The sequence below is a fragment of the Lolium perenne genome, chromosome 4 (assembly GCF_019359855.2).
Source record: "Lolium perenne isolate Kyuss_39 chromosome 4, Kyuss_2.0, whole genome shotgun sequence".
Classification (NCBI taxonomy): Eukaryota; Viridiplantae; Streptophyta; class Magnoliopsida; order Poales; family Poaceae; genus Lolium; species Lolium perenne.
The window spans coordinates 151,681,490-151,700,195 of NC_067247.2; the positions used below are offsets into that span (position 1 = coordinate 151,681,490).

At 52.5% G+C, this 18,706-nt stretch overlaps 3 protein-coding genes and 1 non-coding gene across 4 annotated transcripts; all 4 read left to right on the plus strand.

Moving 5' to 3' along the window:
* Positions 1–725: 725 nt before the first annotated feature.
* LOC127294169 (NAC domain-containing protein JA2L) lies at positions 726–2,564 on the plus strand. Its single transcript, XM_051323923.1, has one exon. It carries the CDS (start codon positions 1,186–1,188, stop codon positions 2,281–2,283), a length of 1,098 nt encoding a protein of 365 aa, XP_051179883.1. The 5' UTR covers positions 726–1,185; the 3' UTR covers positions 2,284–2,564.
* A 965-nt stretch (positions 2,565–3,529) lies between these two features.
* On the plus strand, positions 3,530–3,603 carry TRNAV-AAC (transfer RNA valine (anticodon AAC)). The gene has a single exon. It is a non-coding gene; the product is annotated as a tRNA-Val (tRNA).
* A 6,340-nt stretch (positions 3,604–9,943) lies between these two features.
* Positions 9,944–10,706, plus strand: LOC127294170 (dirigent protein 22). The gene has a single exon (XM_051323924.2). The coding sequence runs from the start codon at positions 10,017–10,019 to the stop codon at positions 10,572–10,574; it is 558 nt and encodes a 185-aa protein (XP_051179884.1). The 5' UTR covers positions 9,944–10,016; the 3' UTR covers positions 10,575–10,706.
* Positions 10,707–17,555: 6,849 nt separating this feature from the next.
* LOC127294171 (dirigent protein 22-like) lies at positions 17,556–18,436 on the plus strand. The gene has a single exon (XM_051323925.2). The coding sequence runs from the start codon at positions 17,643–17,645 to the stop codon at positions 18,201–18,203; it is 561 nt and encodes a 186-aa protein (XP_051179885.1). The 5' UTR covers positions 17,556–17,642; the 3' UTR covers positions 18,204–18,436.
* Positions 18,437–18,706: the final 270 nt, after the last annotated feature.

Genomic DNA, 18,706 nt, shown 5'->3' on the forward strand with positions numbered 1-18,706 from the left:
TACTATGCAAAGATTATGGTTTACCCTTGTAGCGTGAGCGGCCTCTCCAACTGCAGCAACACGAGCAGCACGCAGCAGCTCAGCACCACCACGAACCAGCAGCAGCAGCTCAGCCCCTTACACCACCATCAACCTCCACCACTTCATCATTGTTGCTAAACAGCACCACCAATCGTCTCCAAAACCTAACCCATCTGTAGATCGGGCTTCCCTCAACTAATAGCAGCAAAATGGTGAAAATTTATTGGCTAAATCACTAGGGATCTGTGAAAAATGGTGAAGTTTGGAGCTGTTCTTGCAGGCAGGGAAGAGAGAAAGGAAGAAGAGAGGAGGAAGAAGAAAGAAAAGGAGGTCGGGCCGAGTCAATGCGTGCGGGTGGAAAGAAAAGGACCGACAGTGGCGCGTGGAAAAAAGCGGAGCGTCTGCGACTGCGCGTGTCCGGGCAGAACCAGCATGCACGGTTTGCACGCTGCTGTCCGATCGGATTGCTGCGGCCCGACAGGGTGCTGTCGGCTCGGTAGCCACATCAGCGACCTGCAATCGGCCTGCTACGGTCCGATTGGCCCACAGCTGTCCGATCGGCCTGCCGCAGTCCGACCGAGTCACACTTTTGTAAATATTTGAAAAAGCGTCCTGGAATTAAATTATTAATTCGTATTATTTAAAAAAAAATCGCTCAGTTCGGCCATGAAGCATCTACTGTTTTCCCCACCTCTTCTGTTCGGCCTCTCCAATCGCTAGCACCTAAAATCCAAATCTTCTACAGAAAGGAAACGGAATAGGGAGGATGATTTCGGCCGTCGAATTGCAGGCTCTGAATCCGACTGGACCTTTGCTAGATCCGCAGCAAGGTGGTGCCCTTGGGCCTCCTTCCATCCACGGATCCGAGCACCCCACGGTCGCGGCTCTATTGGACGAGAAAGGACGAATCCTAGTCGAGCTCAGCTAGATCAGCAACGCGGCGGCGCCCTCGGCCTCCCCCTCGTTGCCTATATTAGCAGTGCGAATCCACGCCGGAACCCAACGCAACCCTTCCGCCCATCGATCCGGGCAAGAAACCAAGAAACCAAGACGCAGAGCAGAGCAAGAAGAGGGGATCCTCCCCTTTCCATCCATCGATCCGAGCAAGAAACCAAGACGCGCAGCAGAGCAGAGCAAGAAGAGTGGATCCTCTCCTTCCCATCCATGGAAGCCTCCAAGTTCGGGTTCGGCCGGAGCATGCCGCCGGCATTCAAGTTCGACCCCACTGACGCCGACATCGTCGCCTACTACCTCCTCCCCCGCGCGCTCGACCTCCCCAACCCTTACGCGCGCGCCATCATCGAGGACGATCCCCGCAGCGCCCCGCCGTGGGAGATCCTGCAGATGTACGGCGACGTCGACCACGTCTTCTTCTTCGGCCCGGCCACGGACCCGTCCCGCAACGCCGGCCGCAGGAGCCGCACCGTCAAGGGCGGCGTGTGGCAGGGGCAGAAGGGGGTCGAGGACACCGTCACCCTGGTCCGCCCCGGCGGCGGCGAGGTCAACATCAGGTACAAGCGCTACGATCTCTCCTTCTACCTCACCAACGGCAGGAGCAGCACCGGCTACGTCATGCACGAGTACGAGATCCTCTCGCCGCCGCTCCCCGCCACCGTGCTCACCCGCATCAAGGTCACCGGGAAGCTCAAGAAGCAGCGGGCCGCCGCCCCCGAACAACAAGTCCCAGACCCTGGGCAGCCGGGCCCGAGCTACAAGTTCGATGACGCCTATGGCGGTGGCATCGTCCATGACGGCGGCTACTACACTACTCCTCTCCAGTATGAGCTCCCTTTGGTCCAGTACGACGATTACTGCATCTCGATCCCAGACCAGCCGGGCGCGAGCTACAACTACGATGCCGCCGCGATGGACGGCGAGGGATGCGCCGAGGCGCAAGCCAGTACTTCCTATGGCAGCGGCGGGATGGTGGAGAATGCCGGCTCCTACTTTGATCCTTCCGGCGACGTCCCTGAGTGTGGCGCCGACTACAGCAACTACTACGCCGAGTACCAGCAGTGGCAATGTCAGCAGGACCGGAGCAACCAATGCCAGGCCGGAGATGCCGCCGTGGTGTCCGGCGGCGGCGAGCAACAAGCCGGTGGCAACAGCGATAACGGCAGTGTCGTGGGAACCGAGACGAGTGTCTCAACATCTTCGCTATGCGACGGGGCGGTGGACTTGTACGACGCCAGCTTCTACAACATGTTGGTCTGCGACGACGACGGCTTCAAGTGCGAGCAGGCTGATGAACCACATTACTGATGCAATTTCTTGTATTGATGATCCACATTACTCATTCTCTTGCAGAAATATTCTTTTTCAATAGAAAGAACAAAAAAGCTGCTTTTTTCTGCGGACAGATTGTATGGAACTAATCAAGGTCTCATTGTGTAGCTTAGCGATTTTTTTCTGAATTATACATTGCTGAGTGAGATTTCCTGAATTATATGGCATTTGCAAGCCCCATTTCGTGATATGCACCAGAGACACTGGTCACTTGCTTTGAGGAGATGGCTTGATGAATCTAAGCAAAATCAGTACAATTCTCCTAGAGAATCCTTGGCTGGGATTGTTCTAGGTCCAGATCCTGTTGTTCTTATGTGGAAGTCGTCAAAATCAAAAGCGTTTTCTGTCAAATTTAAGTATAAATCTGTTGCTGGGATTGATAGGTCCTTTAGATAGCTTTTGTAAAGCAAAATACCTCGCAAAATAAAGATTTTTGTTGTGGCTCATTTGACCTTGCCATAGCTACAGAAATCAACATGGAAAATAAGAACTTAATTGGAGACTGCAAGATTTGTTCTCTGAACCTCTGATGAAACAGTTATTAACCATCTATTCTTTTCGAAAAATCTATTCCTTGCATGTGGTGCGTCAGGTTAGCTTCTGTTTGGGTGCTCTAAATTAACCCGCTGTTGTTTTTGGTGTTTAGCTGAGATCATCCCAGCTAGGCTTAATCTGCACGTGAAAGAAATGTTTCATCAAGAATCCTCTGTCTTGTCCTGCAGTATTGGGCATGTCTTCAGGCAGGGTAGGACAGGGAGGATATGCAAAGAGGCGCTGAATTGCTTCAGCAAGGGGTACCAAGAGTTTGCGAGAGGGCCTGGTTGTCGGGTGCCTAGATGAAAACTGAAGCACGAGATGGGGATCAAATGGAGAGGAAGACTGACGCTGAAACACCAATGACAATGTAAGCAGGGGAATGGCTTGACAAGCTTATTCATTTCGTTTTCGTTTTTTGGGAGCCTGGAGACTCTCGCATCTATCACAATGTTTTGTCAGTATGAAGTGAAATTGGGGATCGCTGCCCCTTTGATCTGAACAAAAGAAAGCGTCAGGCGTTGCATGTGTTCATTCTGCAGGATCTTTGCCGTCGTGCGAGTACAAATAAACCTCTTTAAGGTAAACCGGAACTCGATCCTTGCGACTTCCTGGCTATAATTCAGGACTGTAGGTGTAGAAAACCTAACTGGTTTAAATAGCTTTTCGGCCGAAACAAATCATCAAAGGTTTCGTGGTGTAGTTGGTTATCACGTCAGTCTAACACACTGAAGGTCTCCGGTTCAAACCCGGGCGAAGCCATTATTTTGTTCCAATTTATTTTTGAAATGTTCCGAAAATAAAAAAGCAGCAAATTATCGAAAATTCATTTATACCGTTCATCGAATCTGACACACTCCACTTGTTAGGCATGTATCGGTTTCTGATTAGACTGAAGCAGAAGTAACTATGTGATAGCTTAGAATCCTCTGTTCTTGCAATTGCATCGTCTAGTTCAAGGAGCGAAGAAACTGTGTTTTCAGCAAACCCTCTTTAAAAAAAATCAAAACACTTTTATTCATCACTTTTAGGACGGAATTTGGATAAGTGAACCCCAATGCCGTTGTCACTTTCAGATGTTATGACTGCGCCAATTATGAATTAATCTTTTGTGCTCACACTACACACACGCGTCTTTTAGTACATCCATTCCAATAAATAGGCTTACATTATTTTAAAAAGTCAAACCATCTAAAGTTTGACTAAGTTTTTACAGAAAAACATGAACATGCAAAATAAAAAAATCAATACAATTAGATACATCTTGAAATATATTTCAATAAATAGGCTTATATTTGTTGATTGATAGATTTTTCTAAATGTTTACTCAACCTTTTCTTAGATTGAATTTTCAATAAAATATAAACGTTATTCATTAGAATGGAGGTAGTAGTAAGTACAGTATTGAATTTAGATAGCAAGCTCATGTGGCCTGCACATTTTTCTGAAACGTAAAAAAGGACTTAGGGAAAAGTTCGATTTTGTAGGACACAATTCTTCTTAGGGCATGGAGCACAATAAGGTTAGCTTCTCTTTTTAAAAGAAAATCTGCATGATATTTTTGAGATAATGTTGTGTTCATCTGAAAAAGTATTTATTGGGTCTGGAAGAGCGATGAAGTATACTTTTCACCTCGAGATGTATCTAGATGGAGCGATAACCCCCTGAAGCGGAATTAGGTCTAATTTATAAACACACAAACGTGCAATACTAGGTAGATCAACCACCTTGGTTGTTTTTCAGCTGACGTGGCAAGTGGTTAGGTCATTTTGAACCAAACAAATGTTCAGGTGGGATATGGGATCCACACGTCAACCTCTTACGGTCTTCTTACTATTTCTCTTCTTTTCTTCCTTGACCCTCAATCCGAGCTTCCCTAATTGCCCACACCGCTAGTCGTGGATGGTCTTTTCGAGCTCAGCATCAACTAGATGGAGTGACTAGCCGGGTGGGTCAAGAGTGTTGTTCTTGCCATTGCCTCCCCATTCACTGGAAATCTCCGACGACATCAGCACACGATCTCCTATCTTCTTTGCTTTACATGGTTGTTTCGGCTTCTTCGACCGCCGCTATGGATTTGCTTGTGTGGATGCTCCGCCACCTAAAGCTACACTTGTCATCCCGAAGTTCATGATGGATGGCTCCTGTTGTTGGATCTCCCCTGCCGTAGTTGGTGGCTTGCCATAGGCTAGACTTCCCGTTGCACCCGCTGTGCCAAAGAGACATCATGTAATTGTTGGGTACTTGGATTCAAATGAACCGAATGAAATTGTGCTAATATAGGCTAAACTACTACTTAGCACCTTAGAGCATCTCCAGCCGCGTCCCCCAAACCGCGCCGGATCGAGCGTTTGGGGGACGTGTTTCGTTCGTGCCGCGTTTGGGGACGTCGCTCCCCAGCCGCGTCCCCCAAACGCCGCCCCCAAACATTTAAAATAATTTTTTTGGCTTTTTTATTTCAATTTCCACAAACTAATACATAATTTGGAACGTGGTTTACACGAAAACATAATTGGGAACGTGGTTTTCCACAAACTAATACATAGTTTGAACCATCGTTGACACAAATATAAAATTTTGCAAAGAAACTAAACCTAACTAGGCCGTGCATCGAAGGTTTCCTGTGTTCGCTGCTAAGAAAGAACACTCGAGGGCACACCCAGTCACCTAAACTGGAAAATCCAGCTGGTGACGGTGCCCTTGTTGGTTCTACCGAGGAAGAACAGACAGAGACCTCCGTGCACGTATTCGCTGCGAAGAAACAACACTCATTCAGTCGTCCTCCTCGTCGGTGCTGTCGTCGTGGGAGTCCCTGTCGACGTGGTAGTCCCGGAGGCAGCGCCTCTCGTCGAAGACCTTGACGCTCATGTCCCTGTTGCCGAAGTAGGAGAACACGAGGATGAAGCCGGCTTCGAGGTTGTGGTGGCGCGCGAACTTCTCCCAGCCGATGTTGAGGTACATCTTGCCGCGCGCGTCGTAGATCGCCTTGACGATCTACCGGCAGTAGCCGCACGAATGCTCCCGCAGATGCATCGTGCGCGGGCGTACGCCGCCGACGTACTCGGCGAAGGAGTCCGGCAGCCTCTGGATGCCGCGCGGGTCGCCCTTGAGGACGTGGACGAACTCGAACAGGACGTCCGGCTCCACGTCCATCTCCGACGATGAAGACGACGACGTGGGAGGCGACGGCGAGCGTTCAGCTATGCCGCGGCCACGACCACGACCACGACCACGGCCGCGGCCGCGAGGTCGGCCTCCGCCTCTACCAGACATAGCGTCGAGTCTTGTTGAGAGATGGTGGCGGCTAGGGTTTGGGAGAGAGACGCTAGGGTTTGTGTGTGAGAGGGACGATGAGAGGCGCCCCTTTTTATAGGCCGGAGGGAGGCGGAGGAGCGGTGGCGCTCATTAACGCCGGCACGCAGAGCTAGGCGCGACGGGACGCGTCGCTGCGCCCTCTGCGGGAACTGCACCGTCGCTGCGCGCCAATAACTTCCGTCGCGAGGTAGGCGACGGTTAGGTTTAAATTAATTGTGCCACTGACGGGTCGGCCCCGCCACTCCCCGCCTCGCTTTTCGTTGTGTCCGGCGTCCCCGGAGCGTCCCCTGTGGGACGGGGACGGGCTCGGGGCGCCGGACACCGTATGGGGGCGCGCCGGACAAAAAAGGGCTTTGGGGGACGCGGCTGGAACGCATTTTCTGTCCGGCGCGCCCCAAATCCCTTTGGGGGACGGTTTGGGGGACGCGACTGGAGATGCTCTTATATCACTTAGGTTAACCCCGTAGTTTCATATAGATGAACCCAATGCTTAATTTTTGTAGCTTCGTCCCTAGAGCAAAGGCAACATTGCCGCTGAGGATGGTCATGGCTATGCACCTGACTACTATCTAGGAGAGATTGGAGAAGAGAGGGAGAGAGTAAGACGATGACGATGAGGGTCTAGCATATGGACCCTACATCCCATCTCAGTTTGTAGTTAGCTCAAAATCCTTTAACCCTTTGCCACGACACGTCCGTTCGGGGTGTCGTCACTCTGCTAATATACATTTGAGGATGAAAAGTTATGATTTATCCTTAACAAATATTTGTTTGGCTATGGATGGCATTTGGCCCATGGGATTTTCTTGGCACGTTTGCTTGTTAGATGATGTCTCAGCCTCTCAAAATTTCACGATTTTCCAAAAAAAGATTAAAAAGCTCAGGAGTCGACTTCACTGTTCTGCTCATTGTTCACGGTGTCGCGTCGCGCTCGAGTCTCGTTTAATTAGTTAGCCAGTGATACCAATCTCTTTTTCACTTGTTCCCTTCTGTATGCAAAATCTTCTTGCATTCGACTGTCTAGGTAGAAACCACAATAAAATTACATTAGAGCATCTCCAGTCGCGTCCCCCAAACCGTCCCCCAAAGGGATTTGGGGCGCGCCGGACAAAAAAAGAGTTCCAGCCGCGTCCCCCAAAGCCCATTTTTGTCCGGCGCGGCCCGATACGGTGTCCGGCGCCCCGAGCCCGTCCCCGTCCCACAGGGGACGGTCCGGGGATGCCGGACACAGCAAAAAGCGAGGCGAACCGACGCGGGGCCGATCCGTCAGCGGCACAGGGAAAATTCGTCTCACACTCCTGCCAAATCCCGCCGCTCCCGCCAAATCGCGCCTATACCGCCGCGCACAGGCCTCCCAAAACATATCCCGCCGCCGATTCATTTCTCCTATCCCGCCGATTTCTTTCTCCCTCCCGCCGTCCACCCGCCGCCGCTACCCTCTCCCCATTCCATGGCGCCGCCGATAGCCCCCAAAAAGATGGCCAAGAAAGCGGCCAAGAAGCCGCCGGGCAATGCGACGAAAGGGGCGAAAGCGCCGTTCGCGAAGCCGCGGAAGGCGCCGGCTGCGAAGAAGAAGCCTGAAGGAATGACCGAAGATCAATGGCAGCAAGATTGCCTGCGCCGGAAGCTATCGACGGCGGAGCGGAAAGGACGGAGGGCGGCGGAGCTGGAGAAGAAGGCTCAGGCGGCGCGCCAGCACCAGCACGTAATGGCCGGGTGTATCGCCGCTACCAACGCGAGCCCATGGAGTACGTCCGTGCCGGTGTACGTTCCGGGAGTGATCTCTCCGTCGCAAGCCGCCTTCTACAACGACGGCCCCTCCGCCACTCCCGGGTGCGTGACGCCTAACTTGTCGCCGCACTACCAGGATGCGCTGCCGCACGGCGGCTTCAACCCCAACAACCTCTACTCCCCGGCGTACGAGCAGCGCGAGCCAGGACCCGGTCCGGACAGCGACCCTATCACCGGCCGCAGGGGTCCGCTCGAATACGACGGCGCCGGTGCTGAGGAGGACGACGGGGTTGAGGAGGAGGACGACGAGGAAGAGGATGGGGTGGAGGACGACGAGGAGGACGACGATGAGGACGAAGAGGGCGGCGAGGAAGAGGACGACGAGGGTGCCGGTGACGATGATCTCGTGGAGGTAGACGCGGACGTCGTGAGGACGAAGAAGAAGAAGAAGAAGAAGAAGAAGAAGAAGAAGAAGAAGAAGAAGAAGAAGAAGAAGAAGAAGAAGAAGAAGGCGTCGGGCACACGAGGCCCGAAGTGGACGCCTCTGGAAGATCTTTGTCTGTGCGAGTCGTGGGCGACGGTGAGCTATGACTCCATCATCGGCGCCAACCAAAAAGGCGGGAAGTATTGGGCGAGGATCAAGGCCGAGTTCGATGAGCGCAAGCTCATCAACAGCGACTACCAGAAAGTGCCAATGAAGAGGAGCCAGAAGGCAATGTCGACGCGATGGGCCATCATCCAGGCGTCGGTGAACTCCTTCCATGGTTACCATCACGACTTAGAGACCAAAGGCGACAGCGGCGCCGACGTCGCCCAACTGGTACGACTCTTTCTTCCATAATCCGTAGCGCCTACATTGTGTTCGATGAAATGACTCTGCTTCCTTTGGTTAGTTTGATAGGGCCATGGATTTGTACGCGAAGAACTCGGAAGGTCACAAGTCTTTCGTGCTCATGCATTGCTATGGCAAGCTCAAAATGAATGAGAAATGGCGGCTGACGCGCTTGTCGCTGTCCAAGGGGAAGGACGCCATTGATGCGGACGCGCCGCCGGCAACTTCGACAGGGCGTCCCATCGGCAACAAGGCTGCCAAGGCCGCCTTGGCCGACGCCGCGTCTGCGTCGAGAAGACGCAGCGTCGATCACGAAATGCCTCGCCGACGTCTCCTCGACCTTTATCTCCCGCGACAAGAAGGCCGACCAAAGGTGGGCCGAGCTGCTCAAGAGGCAAGAGGAGAAGCCGGAGCTCAAGAAACGCAGGACGACATGTCCCCTGCCGAGAACGTCGACAGAGGAATGTCTCCCCGGACGCGAGCGGCGCACAACTTCTTCAAAGGCCGATCCTCGACGACATCGAAGCCAAAATGGCGGCGGCGACGCGGCGGCCTGGCAATGCATCGGCGGCGGCTGCAACAAGAAGAAGAGCGGTGACGCGTCTTCATCGCTACACTGCGTCGGCCTCTGCGTCGGCGACGGAGCAGACGCACCATGCACAGGAACAGGCAGATCGCGACGAGGTCGTCGTGCTCGACGGGCCTGCGTCGACTCAGGATACGACGCTGTCGCCCAACCCCTTCCCCTTCTTCTAATTTGCATGCACCACCGGTCTGTAATATGATCGCGCGCCCAGTACTTTGATCGATCGCCGCTACTCTAATCGCGACGAATCGGCGGGAGCATCTATTTGAATTTCTGATTGGGGGCGGCGTTTGGGGGACGCGGCTGGGAAGCGACGTCCCCCAAACACGGCACGAACAAAACATGTCCCCCAAACACTCGATCCGGCGCGGTTTGGGGGACGCGACTAGAGATGCTCTTAGGAGTGTGCATGACTTCACCAAAACGAGCCCACTTGCTATGTCATCATTTGTGCACGCATCGCACTCAAAGAATCACAATTGTAAACCGAAAGAAAGAAAGAGTGTCAAAAGTTGGTCACCATGCGCAGCAAATCGAGTGGACACGGAGCACCGAGAGACGAGCGAGATCGGGTACTGCATCACCAACTCCTCTCACTGACAGCAGGCCACCGGCCAACCTCACCTGTCGTCAAATACGCTGTACTAGCTCACTCCCTTCTTTCCCCATTATCCAGAGCACAACACCGAGCGCTAGCTAGATCTATCCACCATGGCCGGCGCCAAGGCATTGCTACTCCTCCTCCTCTGCGCGGCGGGGGCGGTGCTGCTAACCCCACCTCCCGTGGCGGCGGCGGACGACGGCCTGACCAAGATCAAGCTGTACTGGCACGACGTGCTGGCGGGGAAGAGCCCGACGGCGATCCGGATCGCGCAGGCGGCGTCCAGCAACAGCTCCTCCACCTTCTTCGGCGCCGTGGTGGCCATCGACGACCCGCTCACCACCACCCCCGCCGTCACGGGCTCCGCCAAGTCCAAGGACGAGGTGGGCCGCGCGCAGGGCACCTACACCTTCGCCGACCAGGCCACCTTCGGCCTCCTCATGAACATGAACTTCGTCTTCACCGCCGGGGACTACAAGGGCAGCAGCCTCACCATCTACGGCCGGAACGAGGTGCTCTCCGCCGTCAGGGAGATGGGCATAGTCGGTGGCGCCGGCAAGTTCCGCATGGCGCGCGGGTACGTCGAGGCCCGTACCATGGACTCCGGCAACTCCGGCGAGACCGTCGTCGAGTACACCGTCTACGTCAAGACGGCCGCTTCGGCGTAGTTGGCTGCCGGAGCTGGATTACTGGATTAGGTAGTAGTGTCCACTGATGAGTCATGTCCATGTCCATGTATGCTGAAAAGGATTGTAGCTTTGCTTGGAATTATGGATTTTGTTGGCTTATTGCGTTTGTTATTATCGTGATGTGTGATGGTATTTACGGGTTTGGATGTTAGCTCTGGCTGTGATTTGAGGTTTTGCTCATAGCGCCCAATTTTTTCTTGGGTACTTGCATCAAATTAACTATTAGTAATATCACTATGTCATGAGGAAATAGTACTTTCTACCAAACTCAAAGCGTTTGCAAGAACCACTAGTTACACCTAGTAAGGTTTTTTTTTTTACAGAAGGCTCAAAGAGTCTAATTTTAAATCAACAAAGTCCTAAGCTGGCTAGGATTACAACACAATTTAAACACACACCAATGGCGCTAGGGTCACAAGCTTACAATGCAAAGCAAAACGACACCGAAAACAAGAGGAGCATGAGTACACAAATAAAGATAAAAACTTGATGCTTGATGTCTTCGTCTCGAACAAATGAAGAACGGAGGGTGCCGAAGAACGTAGGGTGCCACCGACGGACATCACCGGAATCCCCACCAACCGACTAAACAAGTGCAGACACCAGCCACACAGGAAGGGAGCGACACCAAAGTCACGTTGTTGCTCGATCCATCAAGGTCAAAGTTTTCAACTAGAGACATCTGATCGTATGATGGGGGCCAAAGCCAAGGCTTAACGAAGACGCGCCACCATGATGCCCAATGCACACTACGTCCTCCATGGGGTAGCATTCCATGTCGCAGACCTGCACAAGAGGAGACGAGCATTCCCCGGCAGCTTTCTATAGCCATGAATGGAGGTAGGCTGACTCCAAAGCTGCCCGCGTCGCCTGACGCCTGCGCTCCTGCGTTGGTCGCGCCGCCCAACTTCTGGGCTAGCCTCCTATCTTCATCAATGCCGACGTTTCAGCCTCCACGCTGACATCCAATGCCTTGGCCTTTTTAATCTGGCCAGCGGCGCCCATTTTCTCCCACGAACTCATGTTCTTTCATTACCCACCACCACCACTACAAACATCGCGGCAACCATGAATGGCGTCATAGGATCAAGGGGAGGGCGTCTAGGATGGCCACCGAGCCCTGGGCGTGGCCAAGGCCGAGGTCGTGGAGGAAGGCGTGGGGTAGAGGCTAGAGTCAGCCACCATCGTCCCCGTCATCACCACCATTCCCATCACCACCATCGTCGTCCGAGTCCGTCACCATCGACCTCTCCGGGTTCGAGTTCAGCGTCAGCATTCACTTGGGCATGGACTGGGACAAGCTGTGCCTCCCCCAGAAGTTCACGTCGATCGTCTATGGGTAAGAGCCCCACGAGATCCTACTGCAGGTGGCCGGCGGTGCGATTGATGACGAGGGAGCTTCTCGGCAATTCCCACCATGAGGGGCTTAGGGTTGACGGAATCCTGCAGGTTAACACGAGACATCGGATACCAAACGAACATGGAGCGAGATTTACCCAGGTTCAAGGCCCTTGATGAGGTAAAACCCTTACTTCCTGCTTGTCTGATCTTGATTTATCGAGTAAAATATGTTACAATGGGGCAGCCGATAAACTGTTATGGTGAACTCGCCGAGAGGCAAGGTTTCTAGGGTTTGTGTAAGCTAGATTGCGATGGTTTTGTGTGTTCGCGTTCTGTAGGCCATCTCCTGGCCTTTATATAGTAGGTGATAAGGGGGATCCCAGCAGATCCACCTAGGTTGATGCCCGATCTTTCACAGCGAGAACCTGGGGTAGTAATTCCTCCCAACAACGTGATGAACGCAGCCTGGAGAAGAGGGAACGAATCTAGCAAGCAACGGATCGATGAACGATACGCCTCAAACCTCGAGCTAGACAATCCTTGATGAACACAAGAACCTTCGCAGCGGATAATATAGATAAACGGCTGCGCCGTACCCCCGGAGGGATGATACACGTGAACAAACGCAATGGGGAAAACCCTAATCTTTAGTCTAAACTTGTTCTACCTAAACCCTAGCCGCCCCACCTCCTTATATGGGGGGGAGGTGGCCGGCCAGCCCTTGTTGGGCTGGGGCGCCCCACTATGGGCCCTGACCTGGTTTGGTTTGGACAGGCTCAAAACCAAACACAACACTAATTTAACCCTAATTGGCCCACCACATGACCTGACTACATTATTTCCTAACATAGAATGAATGACACAACCTTAGACTTAATTATAACATGACGTAGGTCGTCCTAGCGTGTCACTCCTAAATCCTCGATGGCGTACCACCTAGCTTGGTGGAGTCCTGAAATTGGGCTCCACATAGGCCTCTGTGCCCATATCATCCTCCCCCTTCAAGAAGCGTTGTCCCCAACGCGGGAGGGTCTTCTGGAAAAGGTGACGTGATATGAACATGACACGTCCTCGCCATCCTCAAGTCTTGCTTGCCTTCCACACCACATCCTCCCTCGCGGCCTTCTTGACTTGATACATCACTTGGCGCCTCCTTTCTTCTCCATATGAGCTTGTACTTTGGCGCCAATACCTTCTCCTTGCGAGGTTTTGATGGACCCCTGTGTCGCTGCACATGACCCTGCACAAGATGTGTAATTCCTGGGCCACATAGATGTCTCACACGTCCATCCTTGCCTCGATGCATCCGCGGTGTCGCGGAAAACTGGACTGCAGTACTCCTAGCACGGTAGTGCCGCCGCCCACTGTCTCCATTGACGCGCTCGCCTCCCACTCCTCCCACGCGCATCTGCGCCACATGTACTGAAATATCATCAGCACAAACATCATCAGTCTGTATACTGGCATCAACACAAACTGGAACTATAGCACATGCTGCAACATCCACATCAACAACAAGTGTAGCTTCATCCGGCTTGTCACCAACAAGAACTGGCTTGTCATCTACAGGCATGGTTGAAACATCACCAACATTGATGCTCGTGACATCATGCACCTCTAGCTGCACTTTAGGCTTGTGCAACTTCTCCTTACGCACCACTAACTCCACATCGGACTTGATATGATCATCACCCAAAGGCTTCAAAGTCCGCTGTTGGCCACCATGTATAAAAGAATATGTATTTGCTCGCCCAGCATGTGTCACATTGCGATCATACTACCAAGGACGCCCAAGTAGCAATCCACACACCTCCAATGGCAACACATCGCACTCTATCTCATCAACATAATTATCAACTGTAAATGGCACACGCACGTTGTGAGTAATCTTCAGCATACCATTGCTATTCAACCACTCAATACACTTAGGTTCAGGAAGACGTCATGTAGACAACCCCAATGCTGCCACCATTGCCTTGCTAATGCCATTAGTACAGCTACCACCATCAATCACCAACTTGCAAGCCTTGCCCTTGATAATGCACTGAGTCTGAAACAAACTCCACCGCTGACCCTTGTCAACTATCTTGCAAGCATCATCTTGTACCTTCTTGAGTTGCATATTCAGCCCGCTCAATGGTACATCCTCCTCAACAGTCACAGTAGTGCTCTTTGTATCAGAGCCAGGTTTCCTCTCCTCAGTGACTTCTTGTACTGAAACAACCTCCTTCACGGTAGTGTTAGAACACACCACCGTTTTATTCAAGTGTGGAAACTTAAAGTGATCACGCAGAAACTGCTTGAAATCTGCCCAACTAGACCGTAGTCCAATGATACCCTGGACAATCAGAAAATCACGGTACCAAGCAGCCAGAACATCATCAACACGCCTGTATGCAATATAAAATTCAATTTGACCACCGAACGTACTATCCACGGCCTTGCATCTCTCAAAACCACCGTCAATATGTGACTCCCAAATCTGAAATTCCATAGGTGTCACAGAACTAGACAACCTCCACTTGATTGTAGATGCATCAAATGGTATACCCGTCCTCATACCGAGATAGTCATAGTAGATGTCTGCCTTCCAACCCAGAGCACACACACGTAATGTAAGTGCAGATGGAACAACAGAAATAACAACAACATCACCAGTTTTCATCGCTGGAGAAACAGAAACAGCAGCAGCCTGCCCGTCCCAGAGCCCGGTTGAACCGGCCTGGGAACCTGTCCATCCGGCCTGGGACCCGGTCAAACCGGCCTGGGGACCGGTTGGTCCGGCCTAGGACCCGGTCAAACCGGCCTGGTGACCGGTTGGTCCGGCCTAGGACCCGGTAAGACCGGCCGGGCGACCGACGGTTCGGCCCTGGGGCTCAGTAACGTGGCCGGTTGGCACCAGAAGATGGGCCGGTTTGGACCAGCCCGAACGGCCCAGAGCCCGGTCAACCGACCTGTGGACCGGGACGGGTCGCAATATTTCGTCTTCTTCCCGAATCGAGCCTCGATTTTTCGCGATTTTGACCTCCGAAAGAGCCATGGATGACCTGCAAACTGCACCAAACAGCTCCAAACTTCCTCCAACCAACCTCCTTCGACCGAGAGCCAAACTCCTCCGATCTAGAGCCAATCTTCTCCTATGCAAACCGATCCAAAGAGATCGATCAACAAAACCTCGCCGTGAGCAACCCAGAAAGCTGATACCACATGATAAGGGGGATCCCAGCAGATCCACCTAGGTTGATGCCCGATCTTTCACAACGAGAACCTAGGGTAGTAATTCCTCCCAACAACGCGATGGACGCAGCCTGGAGAAGAGGGAACGAATCCAGCAAGCAACGGATCGATGAACGATACGCCTCAAACCTCAAGCTAGACAATCCTTGATGAACACAAGAACCTTCGCAGCGGATAATATAGATAAACGGCAGCGCCGTACCCTCGGAGGGATGATACACGTGAAAACACGCAATGGGGAAAACCCTAATCTTTAGTCTAAACTTGTTCTGCCTAAACCCTAGCCGCCCCACCTCCTTATATGAGGGGGAGGTGGCCGGCCAGCCCTTGTTGGGCTGGGGCGCCCCACTATGGGCCTAGACCTGGTTTGGTTTGGATAGGCCCAAAACCAAACACAACACTAATTTAACCCTAATTGGCCCACCATATGACCTGGCTACATTATTTCCTAACATAGAATGAATGACACAACCTTAGACTTAATTATGACATGACGTAGGTCGTCCTAGCGTGTCACTCCTGAATCCTCGATGGCGTACCACCTAGCTTGGTGGAGTCCTGAAATTGGGCTCCACATAGGCCTCCGTGCCCATATCAGTAGGCTAGGTCTCGAGAGTCCTGTCCGAACTCGACTAGGTTACATTGAGATCTAATCTATCCTTTCCTTCATCGACATCTTCTTGCCTTGTTCGTCAAGAATCCGTCTCCTTGTAAGTCTTCTATGTAGTAATCGGCGTATGGGTCCACCTTGGATTAGGGCAATCTTCATGGGCCCCTAGTTGGGCCTAAGGAGGTAGACTAATGTCGGGTACCCGAAGGGTAATGCCCATATAAATTGGTCTATGGTCTGTGTAGGTGATGTTCGACAACGTCGGTTAGATGTACCTCCGCAATGGCTGGAGGCGGTTCGCTCTCGCGCACACCATTGAAGTTGGGCACTTCGTTGTCTTCAAGTACGATGGCCACGACATGCTCACCGGCAAGCTCTTCGATGAGACTATGTACCGTCGCCACTACCACTCCGATGAGGATGACTAGGCGAGGGCAAGAGGAAGATACTAGGGTCTTTTACTATGTTTTTTTATTGATTTCTTGTTTAATGTATGTATTTGCTTCAAGCAAATTGTCTCCAAATTTGAATGAGATGTATTCAAATATGTACGCAATCTATTTGCTTCAAGCAATTTGGCTACCATATTTAGTCAACAACGGACCGAAGGGGTCACGCAGCTGGGTGCACTGGCCTGGTTGGTCGAACCGTGACCCAAATTTTATTCGCGGGTTGATCCAAGTGGATAAAATAAAAAAAATCGGGTCGCCGATTTGGATCCCTTTGCTGAGATGCCCTAGCACAACATTGGCCTGGCTGCTTGTACACGGTTTTCCTGCGGTAGTTGGTGGCTTACCTAGCGCCTTGGGGGGTTTTGGTAGGTCGGCGCTTGGCCATAACTGTTGCCAGTGGGCTTCTCCCAACACATGGGGAAGATGTTGCGCGTGAACTGGAAGTATGCCGAGCTCTACGGGTGGGGGTTTTCGGGTCAAGGTGAAAAGTTTGCAGGACCTTGGTCTCGCCGATGAAGTTGACGTGTTCTCGTGCCATGCACCTTCTTGGAGGCGCCGTCGCAAGACCCCCTCCCCCCCCCCCCCCCCCCCGCCTCCTTTGGTTCCTCAAGTTCTGCTAGGCTGCCGGCCTATCGGCGAGCTCCCCTTGGTCTGTAGTTTTTGTGCGGCGGAGGTTTGTTGGTGTGGATATGGCCATAATTGCTCCAGTGCAACAGAAGACAAAGCTCGCTCATCCCGGATCACGCTGGTGCTTGGGCTTCATGTTTTTTCTGCGTTGTGTTCTGTTGTTGGTTTGCGTGTGCGCTTGACGCGTGTGTGTTGTAACTTTTGGTGTAACTCCTAGCCGGATGAATGCTTCATTAATTTAAAATCGGGCTCATTTGGGGCTTTCTGTCTAGAAAATAGTTGTGGTTGTTTGCTTATTTCACTTGGTAAGTTTTGTTGAATCATCCTGTCTCCCTAAGCTGAATGAGACACCTAGCTGATCTGACCACTACATGAGTGAGGCTGCCTCCCAAGCTCCTCATTCTTGGCGGTGTCGAGTCTCGTTTAGTTAGTTAGCCGGTACATCCATCTCTTTCAATTGTAGCCTTTTGTACACAAACCTAGCTTGCAAGCATCGTTGCTATGTCATCATCTGTGCACGCATCGCATTCCACGAGTGACAATTTTAAATCAAAAAACAAGCTCCCAAAGCAAGAGAGAGCGTGTGAAAAGTTGGTCGCCACACCAGCCTGTCCGACAATACAGGCAACCTGCTCTACAGTCTACATGCGCACCGAATCGAGTGGACACCCAGCAAAACAGAGATCGGGCGCTACACCAGCTCAGATACGCCACTCACTCGCCTGTTTCGCCACTACCCAGAGCTCACACCTAGCTTAGCTAACCAGATCCACACACACCATGGCCGCCAAGGCATCCCTCCTCCTCCTCCTCCTCCTCCTCCTCCTGTGCGCCGCGGCGGCGATGCTGCCGGCCCCGGCTTCCGCGGCGGACGACGGCGTGACCAAGTTCAAGGTGTACTTCCACGACGTGCTGGCGGGGAAGAGCCCGACAGCGATCCGGATCGCGGAGGCGGCGGCCACCAAGGGCTCCTCCACCTTCTTCGGCGCGATGGTGGCCATCGACGACCCGCTCACCACCACCCCCGCCGCCACCGGCTCCGCCAAGTCCAAGGACGAGGTGGGCCGCGCGCAGGGCACCTACACCTTCGCCGACCAGGCCACCTTCGGCCTCCTCATGAACATGAACTTCGTCTTCACCGCCGGGGACTACAAGGGCAGCAGCCTCACCATCTACGGCCGGAACGAGGTGCTCTCCGCCGTCAGGGAGATGAGCATCGTCGGCGGGACCGGCAAGTTCCGCATGGCGCGCGGCTACGTCCAGGCCAGCACCGTCGACAACGGCGCCGGCGAGACCGTCGTCGAGTACACCGTCTACGTCAACCCGGCCGCGACGACGTAGCTTAGCACTAGCAGAGTCGGCTGCCAGTGCTGAATTAGGTAGTGGTGTCTGCCCAGTGATGAGCCCGGTCTTGCCTCATGCTGAAAGCGATGGTAGTTTTGCTTGGAATAAATTGATTTTGTAGACTTGTTGCGTTTGTTTTCGGGATGAACGATTGTATTTACGGATTTGGGTGCTAAGATTTGTGATTTTGGTAAGAGCCTCAACTCGATTTTGGGGGATAATTGCGTCAATTTTAGTACTCCTACTGTATCGCTGTGCAGCCCGTACAAAAAATTTCTACTGTACTCCACTACTCCAGCTTGTTTGCGAAAGTATTAGGCCGCGCTTTCTACTTAAGAGTATTTTTGCTCTTGCGTTTGGAAGCTAAACCTCAAAATTCATTTGCTCCGTTATATCATCATACTCTACCATGCCGAGTTATCCTTGCAAATCGACATGTTAAGATTTAAGAACTTAAAATCAGCGGCCAATGCCAAATACAAGTATGCAATAGTGCTGCC

Coding starts and splice junctions, on each gene's coding strand:
- LOC127294171 (XM_051323925.2), top strand. CDS start 17,643: ATGGCCGCCAAGGCATCCCTCCTCCTCCTCCTCCTCCTCCTCCTCCTG.
- LOC127294170 (XM_051323924.2), top strand. CDS start 10,017: ATGGCCGGCGCCAAGGCATTGCTACTCCTCCTCCTCTGCGCGGCGGGG.
- LOC127294169 (XM_051323923.1), top strand. CDS start 1,186: ATGGAAGCCTCCAAGTTCGGGTTCGGCCGGAGCATGCCGCCGGCATTC.